This window comes from Alosa pseudoharengus, unplaced genomic scaffold (assembly GCF_046254945.1).
Source record: "Alosa pseudoharengus isolate Yale_2024_CS ecotype anadromous, Long Island Sound unplaced genomic scaffold, YU_APseudo_1.1 YU_APseudo_1.1_scf_6, whole genome shotgun sequence".
Classification (NCBI taxonomy): domain Eukaryota; kingdom Metazoa; phylum Chordata; class Actinopteri; order Clupeiformes; family Clupeidae; genus Alosa; species Alosa pseudoharengus.
The window spans coordinates 40810962-40838204 of record NW_027468848.1 but is presented as its reverse complement, the minus strand read 5'-3'; the positions used below and the strand labels follow the sequence as shown (position 1 = coordinate 40838204).

The following is a 27243-nucleotide window of genomic DNA, read 5'->3' as shown; positions in this document are numbered from 1 at the left end:
TATTCCTATGTTAACTATTAATGATAATGCTGAATTTCTTACAGTCATGGATGGTTCAACACTGCACTTATGGTTGAGGGAAAGACCTACTTACCATGGCTTATGGACTGGTGGGTGGACCCATTTTACAAATATATTTTAGAAAACTCTTCATTTTCCTTAATCACTGCATCACTGTACAATTTGTGATTTCATTTGAGGTCTCCTTATTTGACATAATAAAACACAACACAACACAGAGTTGTTGTGATACTAACTTACTTTTTTATTTTCAGGCTAATACAAAGAGGTGTGAAGTTTTGCCACAGGAAGATAAATTCATTTCAGGAGGTTTGTTTGTGTTCCCAATATGCAAGAGATTTCATTACAAGGAGAGGTGTCTGATATGGTTGTAACTTTGGGTCAAAATATCTACAATCTTTACAAAATGTTAGTAAATTTATAACAAAATTTTTAGTAGATTAAGATCGGCCACTGTCACGCAGTAAACACTGCTGCACTCCTGCAAGTGTACACCAGCGAACTCCTCTGGCATACAAATAAGAATAATAAGAATAAGAACTAGAAACGCAATTCCCAAGGAATTACCAGTGCATGAAAATGCAAAAGTTGTGATGTAAAATATCATGTATAGTTAAAATAGATAATAAAGAAGAGCTGGTTACTGCGGTGATGCTAGAACAGACATGGCGGTTGCGTAGCTTAATAAAAGTTGATAGTTAAAAGGAGACTGTTTAAAAGTTAAACGTATAGTTTAAAAGTTGTTGATAGACAGCTAGTTTAACCCTTTGCAGACCGCGCCGAACATTCCATTTTTTCATACTCGATGGCCTTATGGCACAAAAAGGCTTATTGTGTGATTATGCTACATGACAGAGATATGATTTACCCACCATTATAATCAGGAGAAATAGCCCTTTCAAATGGTATAAAATATAATTAATAATTTTGAGGAGAACACACATATTTTTAAAAATATATCTTCAAAATTCAACCTCAAAAAACACAAAACTATCAGTTTGTCAAGATTAATCTCATTTTCCCCCAATTTCTGTTGTAGATAGAGAAAAACTTAGAGTGTATAGGAGATTCACAATTTTGTCCTCTACTCAGTGATGAAAACAGAATCAATGTATCACCTTTTGTTCAAAAGTTATGATAAATGTATTAGACCTTTGCAGACGGCACAAAACATTCCGATTTTTCATACTTGATGCCCTTGTGAGACAAAAAGGCTTATTGTGTGGCCATGCTACATGGCAGAGATAAGATATACCCACCATTGTAATCAGGAGAACTAGCCCTTTAAAATGGTACATATCATAGTTAATAAGTTTGAGTGTAACACACATTGTTTTTAAACAATACCTTCAAAATTCAACATCAAAAAACACGAAAATATCAATTTGTAAAGATGAATCTTGCTTTTCACCTAATGTCTATTGTAGATATAGTGTGTGAAAGATAGATAGTGTTGTGATCTCCTCAGTGAAAAAAACAGAATCAATTTATCAACTTTGGTTCAGAAGTTATGATTAATTTACTCATAACTGCAAGTCGCAGTAACATGTAGAATTTTTAAAGAGTAGGATGTTTTCCTTTCCTGGTTTGACATCTGACCAAAAATACACAGATATAATGGTCATGTAACAAATATAAGATGTTTTACCATCAAAACAAGATGCATAGCTAAATATAGGATGTCTTACTGTACTCTGAAGAGGCTAAATCAATTGTGGGGAAGAAAGATAAAGGCTGAAATAAAGACTATCCAGATGGTAACTGCTTCTCCATGTGCTTCATTCTACTATGAAAACAAGAATAACAGACACTGGCACACGTGTTAGGTTTACGAAAGAAGAAATAAATCATTTTATTTAGATAAGTCTTTAACAATTTCATTAAATAATCAGGAACAACAACTTCAGGTAAATAACAAAACATATGTTTACAAACAAGCAGTAACTATTAGAACTACAAGAATGACAAGATAACAGTATAACAAAGATCAACAAAATACTTTAACATGATGAACAAAGCATCAATTCATATTAACATTCACACTAATAAGTGTTAATTAATTAAACATTAGAAGAAATTCAATACATTTAACAACCATACAGCATATAATTTGATACAATATATAATTATCGATATCATTTGCCCTACACATAAGGTGATACACTAACGCCGCATTCACACCAGATCTGTGTGTGTGTGTGTGTGTGTGTGTGTGTGTGTGTGTGTGTCCATCTAAGCCTAGCAGACGATGAGGTGTACTGTAAATGCTACTGGAGTTAGTGTCCCTGTCTGTGTTAGAAGGATAGGCAAAGTGTATGCTTTCTACCTAACATGGGACTTGACCAAGCACAAAATAAAGAAATTGTCAGATAAGAAAATTAGAAATTGAATTACAAATCTAACCAAACTATTATCACTATAATCCCTGTCATTATTGTTATAAGCAACACTCTTATCACAACCAGAAATGTGCATACGCCCAGTTGGGCGAACACACACACACACACACACACACACACACACACACACACAAACATGCTTACCCAGCTGAGGATGATGGGAGATTACTCTCCTCCTCTACCACATCATTGTCTTCCTCTTCATCCAGAAACTACCCATCCATGTCCCATGTCCATGCCACCGTGGTCCTTGGGGTCATGTTTGCCATCAGCAGTCGGCTGCTTTCACCTCAGTTGCACATACTTCTCTCCCTCCATCTAAAATAACAAAAAATCACAGGTCTGTTAGTAAATAGGTTGTTTAAGATTATGTGGAAGTAATGTAAAATAAAACTAATCACCACCAACCATGACTCTTTTCACTAAAAGTATTATTGTCACTGGAGGACTCCAATATTGCTTGGAGAGGTAACATTAGTCTCAGAGCTCACTAGGTGTTATTGCCTTAGCTAAACCATACATAGCATAACCGCTTACAAGCAAACATTGATTCATGAACATGAGTCAGGAGATATGACAGAAAACATCTAAACAGCGTATGCATACACATACACACCGTGCATAGGCGACTGCAGTTGCGTAAAGACAAAACACCCCCTTAGAAAATAATGTGTCGACGAGTAGGCTTGGGCGTATGAGCTCCCATCATAGTTAGCCACCCAAAAACCTCATACCTCGTAGCAGCCAACCTTACAGCCTAAAAGCTAAACAATACTAAGACACATTTATAACAAATCTTCAGTCATGTATTCATGAAAACAGCAGTCAATGAATAAAATCCTTACGTTACACCATCGGTGATCAACACAGTCTTCACGTCGGTAACGTAACATTAACGTTGTCATTCATGTCAGATGTTTCTATCTAAGTAAGCTAAGCAACTTGGCTACAAACAACTGTAAATTGTGCTATACATATTACGAAGGAATGAAAGGTTTATTTGACAATAAAATACCGATTAGGTGTACTTGACATAAAGTTGGCAGTCATGAAGCACGGGAGTGAACTTTATCGCGACTACGCGTCAGGGACATGTTGCAGCCTCTTCTGATGCTAACGTTACCTAACTTAGCTAGTTTTCTGTATCAGCTGACAAGCAAGGAACATCGTTCAAAATAGAACAAATCGTTAAAATGTCAGTCATAGTAGGTCTGTAATCTTGGTTGACATATAGTAACCCCCCAGAAATGACTGAAAATAATGAGTTTACTAAAGATTACGGTGTGCTAAAATATCAGCTGTCATATCAGCTGAAGTGAACACACACACGCATTATGTTACGGCCATGCATACAAGGTGTAATTACCAGCAAAAATAACTTTTAAAAACGATTTTGAAGTAATAACATGGATAACAAGTAGTAATAACATAAAAAGACTTGTTTTTACCTCAGATGATCGATCCAGTAGTTTCTCCTTTTGACGACGTCAAGATCAACGATGCATAGTGCTTCCTGCCGTTTTTCCTCTAGTGGAGGGAGACATCAACTCTTGATTTTTCCTTCACGTAGTAAAATAAATTCGCGCCACAAATCCCTTAACCAATCATATCGCCAGAAAGCCTATGATGTGATGTTTTTGAGGAAGTTTTCATTGATAAAATTGGTTGGGGTATGGCTGAGTTATTAGACTGAACGTCATCGGTACTGGGGTACCGAAATTAGAACGTGCGGTCTGCAAAGGGTTAATAGATAGATAGCTTACAAGTAGACTGTTTAAAAGTTGAATGTAGATAGTTTAAAAGTTGTTGATAGGCGACTAGTTTAATAGATAGATAGTTTAATGATAGTTTAAAAGTAGACCATTTAAAAGTTGAAGGTAAATAGTTTAAAAGTTGTTGACAGACTGGAAGTTTAATGAATGTTGATATTCAAATAGTTTAATGGCTGTGTATAGGTAGATATTTGACGATAACTGAAAGTTGGAATGGCTCTAATGTTTGCTAGCAGTTATGCTAACATTTTAAACTATGCTAACCATGTTACTTAGCAAATTTTTTCTAGCAGTTTTGCTAAAAATGCTAACTATGTTATCAATGCTAACCATGCTACTTAGCTAATGTTTTCTATCAGTTTTGCTTAAAATGCTAACTATGTTAGCAATGCTAACATGCTAACCATGCTACTTAGCTAACTTAGCTAACGTTTTCTAGCAGTTTTGCTAAACATGCTAACTATGTTAGCAATGTTAACATGCTAACTATGCTAACCATGCTACTTAGCTAACTTAGCTAATGTTTTCTAGCAGTTTTGCTAAACATTTTAAAATGCTAACTATGCTAACAATGCTAACTAACTACAGTGGGTAGGAGTCATAGTTGATGACAAGTGTTGACATAGTTGATGACAAGTTAAAAATTGTTGATAGACAGCTAGTTTAATAGATAGATAGTTTAATGGTAGTTTAAAAGTAGACTGTTTAAAAGTTAAATGTATATAGTTTAAAAGTTCTTGATAAACAGCTAGTTTAATAGCTAGTTTAATGATAGTTGGATTATTCTAGTGAGGACTTTTATTTTGAAACCGTTTTGGGCAGAGGAAACAGTTGAATAGGATGTGTAGTCTTAATTGACCCAGATTGTATGCTTAAAGCCTGAGGCTGCAGGTGGCCTGAACACCTGGCATAGGATTCTAATTGCTTAATGGCCATATTATGATGTCACAATCGGCAATGTTAAGTCTATGGGGATTTTTAAAAAGTTTTTCTTTAATAGTTTAAAAAGTATAAAAGTTTCAAAGTTGAAAAGACATAGCAACCCGATCTGTTTGAAGACCTACGTTACAAAGTTTGAATGAAGTTTCTAAGTTAAACTGTTCAAGAGAAATTGCGTTCGGAAAAAGTGGTAAGCGGGTAAGCGGAATAATAACTAGAAATGCAATTCCAAGGAATTACCAGTGCATGAAAATGCTAAAGTTGTGATGTAAAATATCATGTATAGTTAAAATAGATAATACAGAGATGGTTACTACGGTGATGCTAGGATAGACATGGTGGCTGCATAGCTTAATAAAAGTTGATAGTTTAAAAGTAGACTGTTTAAAAGCTGAATGTAGATAGTTTAAAAGTTGTTGATAGCCAGTAGATAGTTTAAAAGTTGTTGATAGACAGCTAGTTTAAAAGATAGTTTAAAAGTAGACCATTTAAAAGTTGAAGGTAAATAGTTTAAAAGTTGTTGACAGACTGGAAGTTTAATGAATGTTGATATTCAAATAGTTTAATGGCTGTGTATAGGTAGATATTTGACGATAATTGAAAGTTAGAATGGCTCTATAGTTTGCTAGCAGTTATGCTAAGATTTTTAACTATGCTAACCATGCTACTTAGCTAATGTTTTATAGCAGTGCTAGCAATGCTAACATGCTAACCATGCTACTTAGCTAACTTAGCTAACGTTTTCTAGCAGTTTAATGAATGTTGATATTCAAATAGTTTAATGGCTGTGTATAAGTAGATATTTGACGATAACTGAAAGTTGGAATGGCTCTAATGTTTGCTAGCAGTTATGCTAAGATTTGTAACTATGCTAACCATGCTACTTAGCTAATGTTTTATAGCAGTGCTAGCAATGTTAGCTATGCTAACCATGCTACTTAGCTAACTTAGCTAAAATTTTCTAGCAGTTTTGCTAAACATGCTATGTTAGCAATGCTAACATGCTAACTATGTTAACCATGTGACTTAGCTAACCTAGCTTATCATTTTTAGTAGTTATGCTAACTATGCTAAATAGCATGCTAACAATGCTAACATGCTAACTATACTAACCATGTGACTTAGCTAACCTAGCTAATCATTTTAGTAGTTATGCTAACTATGCTAACTAACATGCTAACATGTTAGCATGCTAACTATGCTAACCATGTTACTTAGCTAACTTAGCTAATCATTTTTAGCAGTTATGCTAACTATGCTAACTATCATGTTAGCATGCTAGCATGCTAACTATGCTAACCATGTTACTTAGCTAACCTAGCTAATCATTTTTAGCAGTTTTGCTAAAAATGCTAACTAGCATGATAACATGCTAACTTTGTTAACCATGCTAACTAGCTACAGTGGGTAGGAGTCATAGTTGATGAAAAGTGTTGACATAGTTGATGACAAGTTAAAAGTTGTTGATAGACAGCTAGTGAATGTATATAGTGTAAAAGTTTAAAAGTTGAATGTAGATAGTTTAAAAGTTGTTGATAGACAGCTAGTTTAATAGATAGATAGTTTAATGATAATTTAAAAGTAGACCGTTTAAAAGTTGAATGTAAAAAGTTCAGTAGTTTAATGGGTTACATTGTTTAACAGTGGATTATTGTAGTGAGGACTTTTATTTTGAAACAGTTTTGGGCAGAGGAAACAGTTGAATAGGATGTGTAGTCTTAATTGACCCAGATTGTATGCTTAAAGCCTGAGGCTGCAGGTGGCCTGAACACCTGCCATAGGATTCTAATTGCTTAACGGCCGTATTATGATGTCACAATCGGCAATGTTAAGTCTATGGGGATTTTTAAAAAGTTTTTCTTTAATAGTTTAAAAAGTATAAAAGTTTCAAAGTTGAAAAGACATAGCAGCTTCGTCCGTTTGAATACCTACGTTACAAAGTTTGAATGAAGTTTTTAAGTTAAACTGTTCAAGAGAAATAGTGTACGGAAAAAGTGGTAAGCGGAATAATAATAAGTTGCCTAGGAAGAACAGTACAGTGCATTTTCATGCACTGTAATAATAAGAAGTTGCCTAGGAAGAACAGTACAGTGCATTTTCATGCACTGTAATAAGAAGTTGCCTAGGAAGAACAATACAGTGCATTTTCATGCACTGTAATAAGAAATATAGCTGCAAACAGCAATGAGGGGGCCAAGCAGATAGGCTGGAGTTGCCATGGCAACTCAATGTTGTTACATCAGACATATGGCCGTAAGCTGTCGGAGTAAGTTTCATGTCTAGCAACAAAGATTGCCTGAGATATAAGGTAACTTTTTGTTTTGGCGGCATCGCAACGGATTTTTATTGGTTGTGTTGGGCAAACGCTTGTGAATATGGCTTCAAAAATCAAGACATATCTAAGGCTCAGTCTGAACAGTATTAAAAGACACTACTGGTAAGTTTTAATTCCAAACACGCCAACAGTTACAAGCCAAAATTCATTTTTGCTAATTGCAGTGACCCCTAGAGGTCAAAGGTCACCAAATCTCTTGAGTGTCCTCCTAATGGGGTCATGAGTACATGTTTCAAGTTTGGTTATGATACATGCAAGGGTTGCTGAGATATGAGCTCACTTCCTGTTTGGCGGCTTCACCGTCGATTTCAATTGGCTGTTACTGGCGAACGGTTTTAGATATGGCTATAAAAAAGCACCACTTTTGTTGGGCATGGTCTGAAGATGGTCTGGGCCAATTTTGGTGAAGATCAGATGAAATTTGTGAGCTGTGAAAACTTTTTAGTGTTTTTGATTAAATCCAATATGGCGGCTGAATCTGCTGACATCACAAGTTGGCCTGAGTCGGCCTAAGGACCTCCAACCATATTACCAGACACCACTAGTACGCTTTAATTCCAAACACATCAACAACTACAGGTCAAAACGCATTTTTGCTAATTGTAGCGCCCCCTAGATGTCAAAGGTCACCAATTTCTGAGCATCCTCCTGATGGGGTCATGAGTCTATGTACTAAGTTTGGCTATGATAGATGAAAGGGTTGCTGAGATATGAGCTCTTTTCCTGTTTGGCGGCTTTGCCGCCAATTTTGATTGGCTGTCACGGTTTTGAATTTGAAAAATCTGTTCAATAACTTTTGTCCGGCTTGGTCTGAAGATCATCTGAACTATGTGAGGCGTGAAATTTTAGTTTCACTTTCGCTAAAATCCACTATGGCAGAAAATCCATGAAGGCGGAAATTGACGTCATAACTGACGTTGAACTTGGCTTGGTCCAAGGATTCCAACGATACCCTAATGCAGTCGTTTTCAAAGTGGAGGCCGGGGCCCCCTGGGGGGCCGCGAGGGGGTGCCAGGGGGGCCTCAGCAAGTTGGAGGGAAAAATAAAAGCAAGAAATAAATACATTTGAAACATTTAAAATATATATGAGGGTTGTTATTCAATGCCATTATAATAATGTGACGCATATCTGAACATATTTCCCATGATAATGGCTGGGAATAATGGTAGAGTGATGGCTCTCATATAGCAGAAAGCTCCAAATAACATTTTTACACACTGTATGCTCCATCGCGATGTGGTTGTGGCTAAAATAATTATTAGGATTAGCTTAATGTATTTTTACATTTGGCCAGAACCTAATGGTATTTGGGGGGCCTTGTCGTGGAAAAGTTTGGGAACCCCTGCCCTAATGTACGTGAATGAACGCACATCCAAATTTGGCCTGTTGGTGGCACTAGAGCGCTCGAGGTGGGGACATGAAACTTGGTGAAGTTACTCATGGCGCTGTCCCCAATCAGTGTGCCAAATTTCACAACTTTTTACCACACGGTTCTATGGGCTGCCATTGACTTCAATGACTGAAGCATAAGTATAAGTATAAGTATAAGTATATATACTTTTTTGATCCCGTGAGGGAAATTTGGTCTCTGCATTTAACCCAATCGGTGAATTAGTGAAACACAAACAGCACACAGTGAACACACAGTGAGGTGAAGCACACACTAATCCCGGCGCAGTGAGCTGCCTGCTTCAACGGCGGCGCTCGGGGAGCAGTGAGGGGTTAGGTGCCTTGCTCAAGGGCACTTCAGCCGCGGTCCACTGGTCGGGGCTCGAACCGGCAACCCTCCGGTTACAAGTCCAGAGTGCTAACAAGTGGGCTACGGCTGCATAGTAACAATAGGGAAGAAAACATGCTGTAGGAACACAATGGGTGCCTTCGCAGCTTTTCTGCTTGGCCCCCAATAAGAAATGGGGAACACCACAGGTCAAGGACGTTGTTTTTTTGGTACAGTTGCCGATGGCAACAAAGAAGGTCCTTTCTTGTAGGTATGTTGTATTTAGGTATTGTAAGTATTAGGGATGTAACGATTACCGGTATAATGATAAACCGTGATAAAAATGTTGACGATAACAATTACCGTTTTCTTTTGAAATATCATAATTATCACGGTTGATTATCACGGTGTTGAAACCGTGTGTTTAATCCTTCCCAGCTTCATCCGAGCCTGCTTTTGACATACAGTAGGCCTGGTACAATGAAGCAAAATTGGTACCCTACTGATTCTGTTGTCTAGCCTAATTGATGGTTTTAACTGCGAATTGGATTAGGCTACACCTGATTTTAAAAGGCGGAACATTTTCACCGCAAAACTTGCACTGTAACATTTGCACTCTGCGTCTTTTTATGTTCGCGTGCACATTAAATCCATTCCACTCACGTTATCAGAACACAGTAGCCTAAAGTTTTTTTCGAACACTTACTTTGGTCTCACTCAGGGTAGGAATTTCACGGCGGCCACGTTTTTGCCCCTTGTGTTGGCCGTGATGTCCCTTTGAAAATCAGAGGTTTACAGGCCACGGTGCCCTTGGTGCGCTTCTTTCAATATTCTGCTTTGCATCCTACTAATAGCGAATTTTATTTAGCCTATGGCCTGTCAAAATAATCTTAGCATTCACAGCGCAAATTAATTTATTTTACGCAGTGGAGAAAGTGACAGCGCAAGAAAGAAAGTGCGTCTAAATTCACCTATTCTTCTCAGTTGAACTACTCGCGAAGTAGCCTACTCATCACACAGACATCACAAGTATCACATGAAAGAGCTTTTTCTCAGCTTTTAAACGATGTTAGCCGCGAATTGCTGTGGTGAACGGTTCGCGAGAAACGTAAATAATATAATTAAATTTAATCATAAATTCTACTGAAGGTTTTCGTCCATCTCCCTACCCATTCCTCTCGGTGCAATACTTCACGAACCTTTCGTTTAACACATGACAAACCATATATCAGAATAAACAGCAGACCTTACCGAACATAAAGGTGTAAAGCAGTCCCCTGTACAGTTAGCCGTTCCAGAGTAATCCACTTTTGAATTTGCAGTACATTTCGACATGCATGGATGTCTCCAAATTTGGGCTTTAAGTTTTACAATGTGTTTAAATTGTTCCACATGATTTCATAACGGGCCAAATACAAAATAAATGTTACAAATATCGCCTATATATCGGTAAATCAGAGGACAGCTGACAAAGAGTTTGTGAAAGTAGATCACAAAATGCTAAGCATGCATCTAGGCTATTTGAGTTTCTTAAAGCTGAACTGTGCTTAAATTGTTCAATACATGATTTCATAACAGGCCAAATATAAAATAAATGTTAAATATAGCCTAGATATCTGTAAATATTAGATGTTCAGATGATTTGCAGTTCTATATAATATGTCATGTTTCATGTTTTTGTAATGTTTCATACAGTGATGCAGGTCTACTGCAGTGAATAGGCTATACAACTTTGATATTTTTTATAGCCTATGTGGCCTTTGTGCCCTCCACCAAATATGCCCAACTGAAGGCCAAGTCGCCTTGCCCCCAGAATGGTGAAATTCCAAGCCTGGTCTCACTCATTGGATCCAAATAACAGTAATAGCAACCTCCAAGTCATGGTAGGGTAAGTTAAGCGATAAGCACATAGCCAATTAAACATGAAAAACTGAACGGGACACTTTTTGAAACTATTTCAGCTTGTGTAGGCCTATCAGTGCTTTCTGAACATATTGAACGCACTTTTAAAAATACCGTGATAATACCGAAAACCGTGATAATTTTGGTCACTATAACCGTGAGGTTACATTTTCATACCGTTACATCCCTAGTAAGTATTTGTGCCTAATGAAAGCTATGTAAACACAGCCCAATGATTTTACGAGAAAGTGCTAGGTGCTAGCTAAAATCTTTTGCTAGATTTTTTGATCTTCATATAAGATTAATAACACTTGGTTAGATTTGATTAGATAAGCAGTTTTTGCAGTGCAGTGTTTTAGTTTGAGTAGTATGTTGAGATCAACAATGTTAAAGGCTGCACTAAAGTCCAATAACATAACTGGTTTGCCTGCATCTCTATTGAGGTGTATGTCATTTAAAAATGTTATATTATACAGAACCAAGACTTTATCATGGTCAGAGAAATTAACTCTGGTCATTAGGACACCCAAGTTATGTGCAGTTTTAGCTGTTGATAATGTACATATTCTGTGGGATTAGTTGAGGATACCAGGAGCTCAGTTTTGGAAAGATTGAGTCATAGGTTGTATCTCATCCAAGATTAAATATCATCTTGTGTTGTTGTGTCACTTCAAACCACTGCATTATACTGGTCAATGTTTAAAACAGCTGAATATAAGTTCAGGTAAATAATACTCTGAACCTTATTTCTCCAGTTGGCTGACAGTGGTTTTCAAGTCATTATTAATTGTACCGGAATGCGATCTGGAGAGCTGCAGCCTGATCCACAGCTCCAGCCAGGACGAGGTCAGATCATTAAGGTTAGAGCTGAAAAGATAACTGCACAGGTCATTTCTAAATTCCTCTGCAATGTGAAATAACTATAGTCATTTTAACATAACAATGTGCTACTGTCACCAGGTGGATGCTCCTTGGCTTAAGCATTGGATTCTCACACACAACTTCGCAAAAGGCACTTATAACTCACCTTACATAATACCAGGGTAACTAATATATCTCTCAATGTTCTTAAAGAGAAACTCAGGTATTCTTAAACTTAGGCCAGAGTTTTTAGATGTTTTAGGTACAATTTACAAGAGATAAAAATTGGTGCAGTAAAGAGCTAGCACACCAACACCGACAATGACTTATGCTTTAGAAAGACGACTTTTGAAATACAACAATATCACACCCTGTTACGCAAGAGCAGGTGAAGGTAAAGTGTTTAGATGCGTAGAAGTATTTTCAGGCAGGTCATTGGGCTATATTTATGTGGAACACTAATAATTTATAAGTAACACAATAAAAATCACAAATAATTCTGTATCCTGTACCTACTTTGCCTCTTCCGGTGCCAGACAGAGCTCACTTAATGGTCTTTATATTGCCCACATCACATGGTTCACGACACGAAATCATACGGTGTAAGGCTGGCATAAGTGCCTATAGAATTTGGGTCATTACAAGACAAAGGACACTAACAGTGTTCTGTTTAGTTATCCTACCGTGTCAAAACGTCGTACCATTTGTTGGTGTATTGTAGTAAGGCAGGCGATCAAATATTTTGTAGCAAAACTGACAGGTAGACAGGTAGACTAATACATTATTTTCACTGATCTACAGCCTACTTTCAATTTCAACCTTATGTTTTGAAAACAACAGGAGTCAATAAAATAATATAATTATTACAAAATTCAAAGGGAGGATAAAATTAGAGGATTTTGAGGTCAGACAGTTGAATGTGATATTTTTACAATGGACATTTTTAGAATGTGCCTGTGCATTAGGCCAGTTGGGAAAAGGCCATTTAGTTTGACATTTGATGATAAGTTCAAGGTGAAATTATTGTTTTTGTTCCTAGTTAAAGGTTGAATATTCTCATAAATTTCCCTTCAATTCATAGTAATATTAACAGATTATGAAATATTTTAAATTCAGAACCTAACACTGTGAAATGGACTATAGGAGTCGTTTGGTGACTGTGGGAGGAATCTTCCAGTTGGGGAACTGGGATAAGGCAAATAACTCCATTGATCACAAGAAGATATGGGAGGAGGCCTGCCAGCTGGAGCCCAGTCTTAATGTGAGTCCATTTTAATGTGATACCTTAAAAGTTTCATGTCTATTGTTGTATATTTATTATGACCACCGCTAGGGCGCTAGTGCTAGGTGGTCATATAGGAGTTGTCAAAGTTACTTATTAAAAAAAAATCTGTCAACATTTTTTTCAAAGTTTCCCGGAACACTGTAATAACAGGGCATATGAAACTTAGTGGGTGTGTAGCCCCACTAGATTTTGATCCTGGGGGCCACCACCCTCTTGCACGCAAGCTGAAAAATTTAATTTTGGTAACATTTATGATATAAGGGTACATGAATTATCATGAATGAAGTAATTCATGATTTATGTCTTCATTCCTTAATATCATGAATCATCACTCATTGAAATGAGGTCATACAGTAGTCTGTCATTCATGACCTCATACATGAACAACACATCAACTAAAGTAAACTAAGCTATAAAGTAAAGTAGTAAAGTATACTACTCATGCAACAGAGAATATAGATAGAGAAAATATTTTGAATCCTTTAAGTGTGGCCGTGTAGATAAATCTTTGTCTATCTTTACAGCATGCACGAATTGTAGAGGACTGGACAGGGCTAAGACCTGTGCGCAGCAGTGTTCGACTCGAAAGGGAGTCCATTCAGTCTGGTCCAGTCACATTTGAGGTGAGGCTTCCATAGCATCATTATCAACAATCATTTGGAAGTATCATACCATCACAAAGTTTTAAGTGTTTATCCTGTTGGATTTAGAAACCTTATTAAAGGTGCAGTCAAGGAATTTACGCAATTTCAAATGCATCATTTTTTTTTGTCACATTCAACAATCATCTCCTCGCTAGCTGCCTGTTCAGTGAGTACACTGTTTCTGTAGGCAGCCCAGGCTCCAAAAACTGGAAACTAACAAAGTGGGGGCAGCCTGTAGCCCAAACAAAAACAAAACATGTAATTTCTCTGGGAATACTGAAGGTAGGGGTGAGCTTCCTCTCTGGCATGTTTTTTTTTTTTTTTATCCTTGTTTTTTGCACAAAACCATCTGCTAATAAATGTAAACATACACACAGAGCAACTTCCTGCACAATCCCTGACTGCACCTTTAAACTATTTCAATTGTACTGTGTATGACTGGGTTCACTTAAGTCAAGTCATTTTTATCCTTAACCTGTCCAGGGCTGATAGAGGGAGAGCAGATAGCTAACAAACGTTCAGAAAAAGTCCTGTTGGCAAATTTGAGGAAAAGTTGGTAAAGGGGCTATTTCACACAATTTGAGGGTGCTGAATTCAAATATTTTGTTTACCAAGCTCAATTTTGAGTTTTAAGCTTGCTTATTAGCATAATTAGCATAATTCACATACTTTTTGGTTTTGCCATCAGATATCATAGGAATTGCAAAAAATAAGGCATTAATATACTCTTTATGTATCAGATATGTTGTAGGACAGGACAGGAATGACCCCAATGACCCTCAAGAAGCAAATGAAAATAAGCTACAACTAAAATATAAATTGAAATAATAGCTAAAAGCTTAATTTACACTGTATTTGTTTTTACTGTAAAGGCCTAGTTAAAACATCTCACTGGTGCTCTTTCCTATCCTATCATTCAAATTCCAGCCATGCAGAAAAATGGAAGAGTGTGCATGTTTGAGGAGTGCTGAAGAGTGCTATGGAGATTGCATTATTTGCAAAAAAATGTATGGTTATGGTTATGGGATTTTGCAGACGCCTTTGTCCAAAGCAACACACAAATACAAAAACAACATAATATTTAAAATATAACAGGGAACAGATTAGAATGTTGGTCAAACTATAATAAGGAGGATAGCAATAATAAACAACAATGTCAATTCAATCAATAGCCTAATAAAATAAGCAATGAAAATGAGGGGAAAAGCAATAATAAACAATAATGTCCATTCAATCAATAATATAAAAAACAATGACATGGTAAGACTATATTAAGGAGAATATCAATAATAAACAATAATGTGAAATTAATCAACAGCCTAATGGAAATAAAACAATATTATACAAACCGTAACGCATAAGAAGCACTTAAAGAACTAAGTCCATGTTGAACAGGAATGAGGAAAAGAGTCTTAGACCTAGTGTTTATGACTGGTCGACATAACAGACGCTCATCAGAAGACCGCAGTGGGTGTTTGGGGATGTATGGCTTGATTATTGAATTAAAATATCTAGGAGCAGATCCAGTCAGTGTCCTATAGGCCAAAGTGAGAGATTTAAATTTAATTCTGGCTAATAGGGAGCCAATGGAGAGTAGGGCTGTCACTTTACGTTCGAAAATCGATTGCACAATCGATTGGACCAAACAACACAAGTTTCGAAAACTAAAATAGGGAATCGATTTTAACCAAATATTTACACTATTCATTTTAAACGAAATAAACAAATAAAAAAGATAGATGTAACAGAATTCACAAACAAGAATATAAAAGAATTCCGAAGTGCAGTAAGCATTGCGAAAGCTAAAAAGAAAATTCCCACCAAGTTTACGCACCGGGAACAGCTGTTTCAATCAGCTGCTGTGCTGCTCGTGTTTTGCCAAAAAATGGAGGACAACGCGATCAACCTGTGCGACATGTAGAGAGACGAGTGATAGGCCCTAATAACTTGAGGAGTTCGATGTGGAAGTACTTTGGATTTTTGGTATATCAAACTATGGAGAAGAACAAAGCGGTAGGCTACGCAAACTGTGCAATCGAGTTCTACGTAGGCGAAATTTGTTTGACATTTCTAATAATAAACACAGACACAGCTACGTTGAAGCCTGCAGTCATGTCACTGATGTAATGGCAGTCCACTCGGCTTACTGGTTTTCGAGAATGTTGCACTTCTGTTTGTCATTGTGCACGAAACTTCACGCCAATAAATCATCAGAAATATTGCTGGCTTGCGTCTACAAGCGCCCTCTTTACGTTCGTCCTAATGCCTGTTAGTTGTTTGTGGATTGGCCTATATTTGGCGTTGAAAATGGAAACGTCTTTAGACATAAAAAATCGATTTTACAATCGATTCAATGAACACTTACGTCTCAAAAATCGAACAGGATTTTTTCACAAAAGTGACAGCCCTAATGGAGAGTAACTAGGAGAGGAGTTATATGTGTCCTCTTTGGCTGATTGAAGACCAGGCGTGCTCCAGCATTCTAAATCAGCTGTAATGATCTTATTACACAAGCGGGTAAGCCAACTAATAGTGAATTACAATAGTCCAGCTTGGAGATGACCATGGTTTAAACAAGAAGTTGTGTGGAATCTTGTGTCAGATAAGGTCTGATCGTCCTGATGTTGTAAAGCATAAACTGACATGATTTTGCAATAGAAACTATATGCTCAGAGAAGTTTAAGTAGGTCATCAATTACAACGCCCAAGTTACGTGCCGATCTAGTTAGGGTCAGTGAAGTTGAAGCTGTCTGAAGTTGAAGTCAAGCTGGATGTTAATCTGTTGGGGAATAGCTGTTTTAGCTGGAAACACTTTTTAACACAATTTAGACAAGATATCCTTTATAGTGCAACAAAAAGAATCATTCTTCAGTGCATCATTACTGCATATGATGCTGAAAGGGAAGTGGACCTAGGACAAATCCTTAGCTGAACTGATTAATGTCCCTGTACTGTAGTTATTGCAGATAGCGATGGTTATTTGTGAAGTGGAAATAAGTCTATCCTCACTCAAGTGCTGTCTAGCAATGTGGAATGTCCAGTAGTGATCACTGCAAAAACTGCTCATTCAACACTGGTAATAGATGCTCAAGATCTAGTTATGTCTTTAGGACACCCATCTGACTGCAGCACATTTAAGAAGTATGCAGGAAAGTGTGTAAGAAACTTTTGTATTGTTATCTGGTATTTGTTATGTGGGAGCAAATGATGTTAACTATCAAAGAAATAGACCTAATGTAGGAATGCACACAGATATTGCAACAGATAATGGTGTAGGCCTATCTGATTAAGACCTGAGTGGTTGAAACATACTTATTAAATTACACTGGGAGCAAAGAAGACTATCTTCACTTTGCAACTGTGTAAGAAATCCCATAAACACAGGAAGGCCTAGGGTAACCTACATCAGATGGCCTAAAGATTAGGCTCTTCTGCATAAGTGAGGTGTCATAATACCAGTTTCGGCCATGGGAGGCGGTATGCGGGCAACATAACCACCAGCCAAACTGCAATACACATGTCTCGGTTGTTACTCTAGGGTAGACCAACTCACTTTCTGGAGGTATACTGCCCCCATCTTTTATGGAATGTGGAGTATGAATTGATTTTTTGGCGGACATTACACATGGCACCTTTAATCACACACAAACACTACTATTTTACTGACTACAAAAATAATAATTATGTAGGAAGTTTAGAAGTTTAAAACCTAGAATTGACCAAAAGTGCACCAAATTCAACACAAATGACTCAATACACTTGGAGGATTTTAGGATTTTGATATCGTTTCAGTATCGAGTATGAAGATGTTTATGGCAGGTATTGTATCGAAGTCATAATTTTGGTGACATCGTGACAACACTATCGTGACAACACTATGCCAGAGCCACACTGAATTGCATTATGCACACTCAATTCACACTGCTCAATGGCATATTAGAAGAGCTCATTATCAAGCTCTAGTATGGAGGATAATAAATATCTTTGCAAGATGCAACACATATTGTAAAACACTTTACACACTAATAAACATGTCCACTGTTGTTTTCTCTGGAATTGATTTGTTTGCCATTGGTGGTGATGGATTTCCAAATGTATGGGCAATCTAAATTTTAGTTTATGTGTGTAATCAGCTGATATTAGATATGATGCAATTGCAAAATCATGTAGGTTTATCCTTTGCAACATAAGGAAGAACAGACCTTATCTGACACAGGATTCCACACAACTTCTTGTTCAGGCCATGGTCATCTCCAAGCTGGACTATTGTAATTTACTATTAGCTGGTTTACCTGCTTGTGTAGTAAGATTGTTACAGCTGATTCAGAATGCTGCCGCACGCCTGGTCTTTAATCAGCCAAAGACATATGTAACTCCTCTCCTAGTTACTCTCCATTGGCTCCCTATTAGGCAGAATTAAATTTAAATCTCTCACTTTGGCCTATAGGACACTGACCGGATCTGCTCCTTGTTATTTTAATTCAATGATCAAGACGTACATCCCCAACTGCCCACTGCGGTCTTCTGAAGAGTGTCTGTTGTGTCGACCAGACATAAGTCAAATTCAAGACTTTTCCTCAGTGGTTCCATGTTGGTGGAATGAGTTGCCCAGTGCTCTCTGTTCCTGTGATAGTTTTGGGTCTTTTAACAGGGGTCTAAAGACGTATCTGTTCAACATGCACTTAGTTCATTAACACTTATGGTTTGTATAGTATTGTTTCATTTTCATTAGGCTGTTGATTAATTTGACATTGTTGTTTATTATTGATATTCTCCATAATGTAGTCTTACCATGCTATTGTTATTTTTATTATATTATTGACTGAATGTACATTATTGTTTATTATTACTATTTTCCCTTTTTTATCATTGTTTATGTCATTAGACTATTGATTGAATTGACATGGTTGTTTATTATTGCTATTCTCTTTATTATAGTCTGACCAACATCTTCATTTGTTCCCTGTTAAATTTTAAGTATTATATTGTTTTGTATTTATGTTGCTTTGGACAAAAGCGTAACCATAACCATATGTAATTGGAAGCAAATAAAGGTAGCCTACACATCATAGTATTACAAGAGTGGCTTTAAACGTAAGAAAACGGTAATGATTTGTCCTTTTTTGGTCATTCAAACATGTAGATTTTTATTCACATAATTACTAGGTTGTTGCCTTTTCTATCCAGTAGGTGGCAGTCCAGGATAAGAAATAGAGCAGTAGTTGAGTAGGAAAAACGAAAACGAGAGAAAGTTATGCCCATGACATTTTAAAGAATGACAGGCTAGAAGTTTGCAATTTAGTACTGCAATTGGTAGACAGTACATTGATGTTTGATGGCTAGCTGAGTAGTTCTGTATGGACTGACAGGCTGGAAGTTTGAAATGTAATACTGTAAAAAATGTTTTAGCCTATTTAAAATTACAAAAACGGTAGGTAAGACCATACATCGATGTTTGATGGCTAGCTGGGTAGTTCTGTACTTCAAGGATTGACAGGCTAGAAGTTTTAGATGTAATACTGCAAAAAAAAAAATATTTGTTTACAATTACAAAAACGGTAAGTAAGTAGGCCTAGGCTACATCGATGTTTGATGGCTGGGTAGCCTAGGCTAGTTCTGTATTTCAAGGATTGACAAGCTAGAAGTGTGAAATAATACTGCAACAAATGTTTTATTTGTTTAAAATTACATAAACGGTAGGTGAGACAGTAGGCCTACAATCGGAATGTGTTTTATGAATCGTGCGTGCAGATCTAATAACCGTGCAAACCAAGTGCCCACTATGCTCTGCTTCGCGCTCGGAACTAGTCACGCGATCACAATAGCTCTGCACTCGATTGCTTTTCCTGAGCTACCAGCTGTTTTTGTCTCGGTAGACTGAAATTGAATTTCACGTTTTGAAACTGAATTTTGAGAACTGAATGTGAAAGTTCCAAGAGCGAAATTTTCAGTCAGGATAATTTATGTATCAGAGCAAATGAGTTCAATTTCAAAATATTATATTCAATTTCAAGTTGACTGAGATTCAGTTACAATGTAATGAATTCAGTTTCAACATATACTATTCAAATTCGTTTTTCCAATTAATCATAAATTCTACCGAAGGTTTTGCGTCCATCTCCCTACCCATTCATCTCGGTGGAATACTTCAGAACCCTTCGTTTAACATATGACAAACCATATATCAGAATAAACAGCAGACCTTACCGAACAGAAAGGTGTAAAGCAGTCCCCTGTACAGTTAGCCGTTCCAGACTAATCCCGTTTTGAATTTGCAGTAAATTTCAACATACATGGATGTCTCCAAATTTGGGCATCTCAGTTCTACACATACACTCAAGTCTCTCTCATCTTCTCTGTCCATCCATGTGCACGGGCCACAGCATTATACAGCAATAGGTTATGTTGCTTAGATACAGTTAAGCTACTTGGGTACATTGTAGACAAGTAGACATTGTAGACAAGTAAGGCCTAAATATTGTAGCCCCAGTATCTATTAATGGCCTATCTTAAATTAACATGTTCAATTTAAGTTCCTGCAACAGTGAATAGTGGATACATTTGTGCCCCCTTGGAAAAATATGATATCCGTCCGTGAATTGGTGTCTGCTGCCAGGTCTGTCTGTAACTCTGAAGGAGCTGGCCAATAAGCTAACTTCCCAACATGTTGCCGTGTTCCTTTAAGTTGCATTCAGTCCAAGCTATTTGCTTTCCCCTTTGTAGGGGTTTTCTCCACCACTCTGGGGGCGGTACGCACAATTATGACTAGATGCTGAATATATCTATGGATTGAATTGATTGGATCATCTTTAATGTCCCCATGGGGCAATTTGGTTCACAACAAGTAGCCAGCACAAATACACTCAATCACATAAAACATGAGATAATAAATAAGGACATAAATACAAATTATATAATCAAATATAATCAATATTCAAAATATAAAATCACATAATACTTGTGCTTAATCACAAATATGGTCCAATCTGAATGTAAACATACAATGATGGCAAGTTGACCGTTTGTTAAAAATAACACCAACTGTTAATGGGACAAATGATCTTAGGTCTCTGTTAGACTTAGCCCGCTAAGAAAAGTATACCTCCTCCCTGATGGCAGGAGGTAAAACTCTGAGTGGAGCAGGTGAATAATGTTTGCCAAAAGGCCATTGCCCTCTGTGTGGCTCTGACCTCATACACATACCCTGCTGCTGAGATTAGTGACAGATATCTTCTGCACACTTTCGGTCAGAGATTGGGGTTTGCACTAATTGTAAAACACATGTGCATACCGTAAATCCTCAAATTTACAGGCCGGGATTTTATTTACAAATAAAGGTCGACCCCCAAATGAACCGGGGTAATAATTGCCTACATTGTTTCGATTAACTCAATGAAATAAAAGAGCTCTTCTTAATTTTTTATTGTTGGTTGTTTTAATACTGTTGCCAATGAAAAATCGTTGTCTTACACCATGGGTCTCCAACACGTCGCTCTCAAGCTACCAGTTGCTTGCCTGGTCTCGCAATAAACAGTACTTATTTTGAGAATGATGACTTTCTCTTCATCATTATCCTAACTGTTAAAACGAGGCATTAGAACAATGTTTACAGAGATACACTGTAAGGTTGGCTGCAATGATTATGCAGACTGTTATGATTGACTGACACATGTGCGCACACGCACATTATCAAAATCATATGCCAGATGCTTTAGGTGATAGTCTTTATACATGGTTATGGTTATGGTTATGGATTTAGCAGATGCCTTTGTCCAAAGCGACACATAAATACAAAACAACATAATAATATTTAAAATTGAACAGGGAACAGATTAAAATGTAGGTCAAATATAGTAAGGAGAATAGTTGTAGTACACAATAGTATCAATTCAATCAATAGCCTAATAAAAAAGCAATGTAAAAAAGGGGAAAGGCAATAATAAAACAATAATGTCAATTCAATCAATAATATAAAAACAATGACATGCTAAGACTACATTAAGGAGAATATCAATAATAAACAATAATGTCAAATTAATTAACAGCCCAATTAAAATAAAACAACATTATATAAACCATAACACCTAAGCGCTTAAACAACTAAGTATATGTTGAATAGGAATGTCTTTAGACCCCTCTTAAACGACCCAAAACTACCACAGGAACGGAGAGCACTGGGCAGTTCATTCCACCAACATGGAACCACTGAAGAAAAGAGTCTGGAATTAGACCCAGTTTTCATGACTGGTCGACACAACATACGCTCACCAGAAGACCGCAGTGGGCGGTTGGGGATGTAAGGCTTGATTATTGAATTAAAATAACTAGGAGCAGATCTAGTTAGTGTCCTATTGGCCAAAGTGAGAGATTTAAATTTAATTCTGGCTACTATAGGGAGCCAATGGAGAGTAACTAGGAGAGGAGTTACATGTGTCCTCTTTGGCTGATTGAAGACCAGGCGTGAATTTTGAATCAGCTGTAATGATCTTGTTACACAAGCGGGTAAGCCAGCTAATAGTGAATTACAATAGTCCAGCTTAGAGATGACCATGGTCTGAACAAGAAGTTGTGTGGAATCTTGTGTCAGATAAGGTCTGATCTTCCTAATGTTGTAAAGCATAAACCGACATTATTTTGCAATAGAAGCTATATGCTCAGAGAAGTTAAGTCGGTCATCAATTACAACGCCCAAGTTTCGTGCCGATCTAGTTGGGGTCAGTGAAGTTGAGTCAAGCTGGATGTTAATCTGTTGGGGAATAGCTGTTTTAGCTGGAAACACCAAAAACTCTGTTTTTGAGAGATTAAGCTGAAGGTGCCGATCTTTCATCCAGGCTGAAATATCCTTAAGGCATGCAGAAATCCGGTGGGAAAGACAGGTAAAGTTGAGTGTCGTCTGCATAACAGTGATAGTCAAATCCATGGGAGCGAATGGTATCACCTAAGGAAGTGGTGTAAATAGAGAAAAGCAAGGGTCCTAATACTGATCCCTGAGGCACACCTGTGGTGAGGTCATGAGGCTTGGATACCTGTCCCTGCCAAGACACGTTGAAAGAACGCCCTTTAAGGTAAGATTCAAACCAGTCGAGAGCTTTTCCAGAAATTCCCAGTTCAGATAGTATAGATAGGAGAATGTCATGGTTAACAGTAGAGATGTCCGATAATATCGGCCAACCGATATTATCGGCCCGATATTAGCATAAAAATGTAATATCTGTTAATATCGTTATCGGATTTTTTTTGCCTTAAAACCGATAAAATAATGCTTGCGTTACACCCAAATAGTGCCTATGCGCTCCTGAAGCGTTTACCGCCGGCGCACAGATGATGACCTCATCAATCTGCGTCTTGAAGCATACAAACAAGCGTGGATGGCTGCAGTAACAAACTTGCTCGTGGCCGTAGTAGCCCCTTGCGTTGGCCGTGACGCCCCTTTGAAAATCAGAGGTTTACAGGCCACGGTGGCCTTGGTGCCCCCTTCTCTAAATATTCTGCTTTGCGTCCTACTAATAGCGATATATATTTAGCCTATGGCCTATGGCCAAATTACGCAGTGGAGAAAGTGACAGCGCAAGAAAGAAAGTGCGTCCAAATTAACCCATCCTACTCATCACACAGACATCACAAGTATCACATGAAAGAGCTTTTTCTCAGCTTTTAAACGATGTTAGCCGCTAATTGCTGTGGTGAACGGTTCGCGAGAAAAGTAAATAATATCATTCAATTTAATCATAAATTCTACCGAAGGTTTGGCGTCCATCTCCCTACCCATTCATCTCGGTGGAATACTTCAGAACCCTTCGTTTAACATATGACAAACCATATATCAGAATAAACAGCAGACCTTACCGAACAGAAAGGTGTAAAGCAGTCCCCTGTACAGTTAGCCGTTCCAGACTAATCCCGTTTTGAATTTGCAGTAAATTTCAACATACATGGATGTCTCCAAATTTGGGCCAAACGGGCCAAATACAAAACAAATATTACAAATGTCGCCTAGATATCGGTAAATCAGAGGACAGCTGACTATAAGAGTTTGTGAAAGTAGCCTTCATGATCACAAAATGCTAAGCATGCATCTAGGCTATTTGAGTTTCTTAAAGCTGAGCTGTGCTTAAATTGTTCAATACGTGATTTCATAACAGGCCAAATATAAAATAAATGTTAAATATAGCCTAGATATCTGAAAATATTAGATGATCAGATGATTTACAGTTATATGTAATATGTCATGTTTTATGTTTTTGTAATGTTTCATACAGTGATGCAGTGAATACAACTCTACTGCAGTGAATACAACTTTGATCATGTTTATAGCCTACTACTGTATAGTTAACTTTGGCCTTGGTGCCCTGACATGTGGCCTTTGTGCCCCCCACCAAATATGCCCAACTGAAGGCCAAGTGGCCTTGCCCCTAAAATGGTGAAATTCTAAGCCTGATTGTGGGTATGGCCCGTTATGAAGGCCAGTCAGTCTTTTAGCCCCGTTCATTGGACTAATAGCCTACTAAAGGAGGACTTTGTTTACTACTCTGGAAGGTCTGGATTGAAACTGTGCTTTCCTTGTTCTTATTGCACACTACCTTAATGTTGCATCTCTTTGTTGTTGCTCATGTAGAGCAGTGCTGATTGAGCCCAGTTTATAATTTAAATGATTGCATTAGCCCAAGTAATGGGCTAGGGACACAGGCTGCTAAGATTTGTACACCTTAAATGTTTCATTTTTTGTACTTCACCTCAAGCCTGAAGTATTTTTTTAGCTCAAACAAATGTTTTCAAAATTGTGCAGTATAGTTGCCACATTGTAATTGACTTATATTTGTGCATTCATTCAATTAAGGTGATTGAGTTTTAGGAACACGCCACCCAATGTCAGTAGTAATATATGTTCTTACCTTAACTTTCACGAGTTGAGTCATACCTCTCCCGTGTCCGTACGTGCACTCAAACGCTCTGGTGCGCGGCTGGACTGTGTTAGCATGTTGCTATGCTAGCGGGCTTTGACGGCAACTAAGCGTAGAAGTAATCAAAAACCGACTTAAATACAGTTGCACGAGTAGTTGATAGAAATGCTACGGCCACGCAACATGAAACGTGGCGATTTCCCAAGCGAATAAACCGGAGAACTACTTGGGAGAACACTTGGGAGTACTTCGACCTAGCGTAGTAATATTGTTAACACCTAATTGTAGATCCTATCCACCACAGAGTTTAGAATCCATGCTGGATCGACCCTCAGCCTCTCCCTCCCCTCTGAGCGAGAGAGAGGCACACACACTAGAGATGCACTGATGGGCTATTATTTCAACCATAACTGCATAGCAAAACTTATCATCCATCAGCCATCCATCAACACCAAAGTTTTTTGACCAATCTTCAAAACGGCACCCGCCCACCATCCGCTGGTTGTTTTAATGTAGGGGGTGATGCGCTGCTGACGTGAGGCTAGAAAGCCCTTGCCTGTTCTAGGAAGACTGATCCCAGCAGCAAATATATTAAAAGGCTAAAGTCGTACATTGGCTATGTTGTAGCCTATCCCCAGAAAATCAGCAGCAAACTCAGTCTCTGTCTCGCAAAACAGTCTCCAAATAAAACGCACATCGGCCTGTTGCCTATACTGCCAGCTTGTGACAATATATCGTCCAAAATGCTTGATTGCATTGCATTCTCCACATTTTTAGCTACATTTTCATGTACCACATCAGCATTTTTGTTCAGTGAATCTTTTGTAAATTGCTTTAAAATGAATTGCGCTGTCTGTCTGAAAAAGACGCGCTCGTGCAGTCAAAATGAATGGGAGTCTTCAGAACAGGCTTTCAGTCACCCTGACATAACAGTGTGTAAAGTAGCCTATAATGTGAATGACTTGTTATTTTATCAAGGATTTCTTTCTTTTTGCAAAAAATAAAGTACAATAGGCATTAATTAGTAGGCCAAGAGCATGTTGAAACTATGTGGCAAATTGCGTTTTTTATTACAATGATAAAATTGTAAAAGGACGTGACCGAAGCTGAGGCAAGCCAGGCAATAGGCCTATAGGCCCGACGGTAATTGTAAAGCAATTTACAAAAGATTCACTGAACAAAAATGCTGATGTGGTACATGAAAATGTAGCTAAAAATTTGGAGAATGCAATGCAATCAAGCATTTTGGACGATATATTTTCACAAGCTGGCAGAAAAGGCAACAGGCCGATGTGCGTTTTATTTGGAGACTGTTTTGCGAGACAGAGACTGAGTTTGCTGCTGATATTCTGGGGATAGGCTACAACATAGCCAATGTACGACTTTAGCCTTTTAATATATTTGCTGCATTGGATCAGTCTTCCTAGAACAGGCAAGGGCTTTCTAGCCTCACGTCAGCAGCGCTGCATCACCCATATAGCCTAGGGGAGAACCGGCACAATTGTAACACTTTTTTATTTTTCCAATTCAAACTCGATTTACACAAAGACGATAGACTTGAGAGTTGTGAAATTTGACCAGAACAGAGTCGTACATGTCTACTCCATGAAAGTTGAAACAGAATTTAAAAAAGATGTTATAGTTTGTCAATAATTTAACTTAACAGCCATAAAAAAGTGCGGTACAGTTGTAACAGTAGCGTCATGAATGTAACACTAAAATCGTGAATCCTATAACATATTTTAACACAAAACAGTGCTGTGTTAAACAAAGAGCATCTGTTTTCATATAAAATCAAGAAAAAAAGTCCAAATGTATGACTGTTAAAGCTAATTTATTGCATTATTGATTAGCCATTGCAGACCATATTACGGTGTTATGCTAGCTCACAATAACCTTTAAATATGCTTATTTTGGCCATATCCACTTGATAAAACCAGTAAATATAGTTGATAAACTGCTTATTTCTTACATGTCTGAAGCATTTGGTCCAACAGTGATATTTCAAGTTGCTGTGTTAACTTTAATTGGGTGATGGCGGCACAAAAATCATAATCCATAACTCGCAATGAGAATGTTCGTGCATTCGCGATAAAATCAGTTCATCTTGCCATAGAGACTGGTGTTACAACTGACCCGCACAGGTCATGTTTTTATTTTCATTTAATTGCATGTGCTGTGACTACATAAATCAAATAGGACTCGTGTTAACTTGAAACAGAGGGACTGAAGATATGAATGACATGTGATTGAAGTCCACACGCTCACATTTCACAAAGCAAACTTAAACAAACAGTTGCGGTTAAAAATAAATAAATCGCGATGCTTGAATTTTGCACCTTTTTGCTTAATATCTCTGGTCGTATTTATAGTAGACCATTCATATTTGGATGGCTGTAAGATTATACATAATTACATGATATGTGTCTGTTTACGTTTCCGTAGCTACACCATATCTTGAGAATT

General features: G+C 37.5%; 1 protein-coding gene across 1 annotated transcript in view; it reads left to right on the top strand.

Annotated features, from left to right (window-relative positions):
• LOC143106164 (D-amino-acid oxidase-like) overlaps window positions 1-27243 on the top strand; it is a 97066-nt gene that overhangs the window by 53961 nt on the left and 15862 nt on the right. The window contains exons 4-9 of the mRNA XM_076270372.1: window positions 45-110; window positions 276-330; window positions 11842-11946; window positions 12047-12129; window positions 13091-13208; window positions 13757-13855. Coding sequence (XP_076126487.1) covers window positions 45-110; window positions 276-330; window positions 11842-11946; window positions 12047-12129; window positions 13091-13208; window positions 13757-13855 — 526 coding nt within the window. The remainder of the gene's footprint in view (window positions 1-44; window positions 111-275; window positions 331-11841; window positions 11947-12046; window positions 12130-13090; window positions 13209-13756; window positions 13856-27243) is intronic.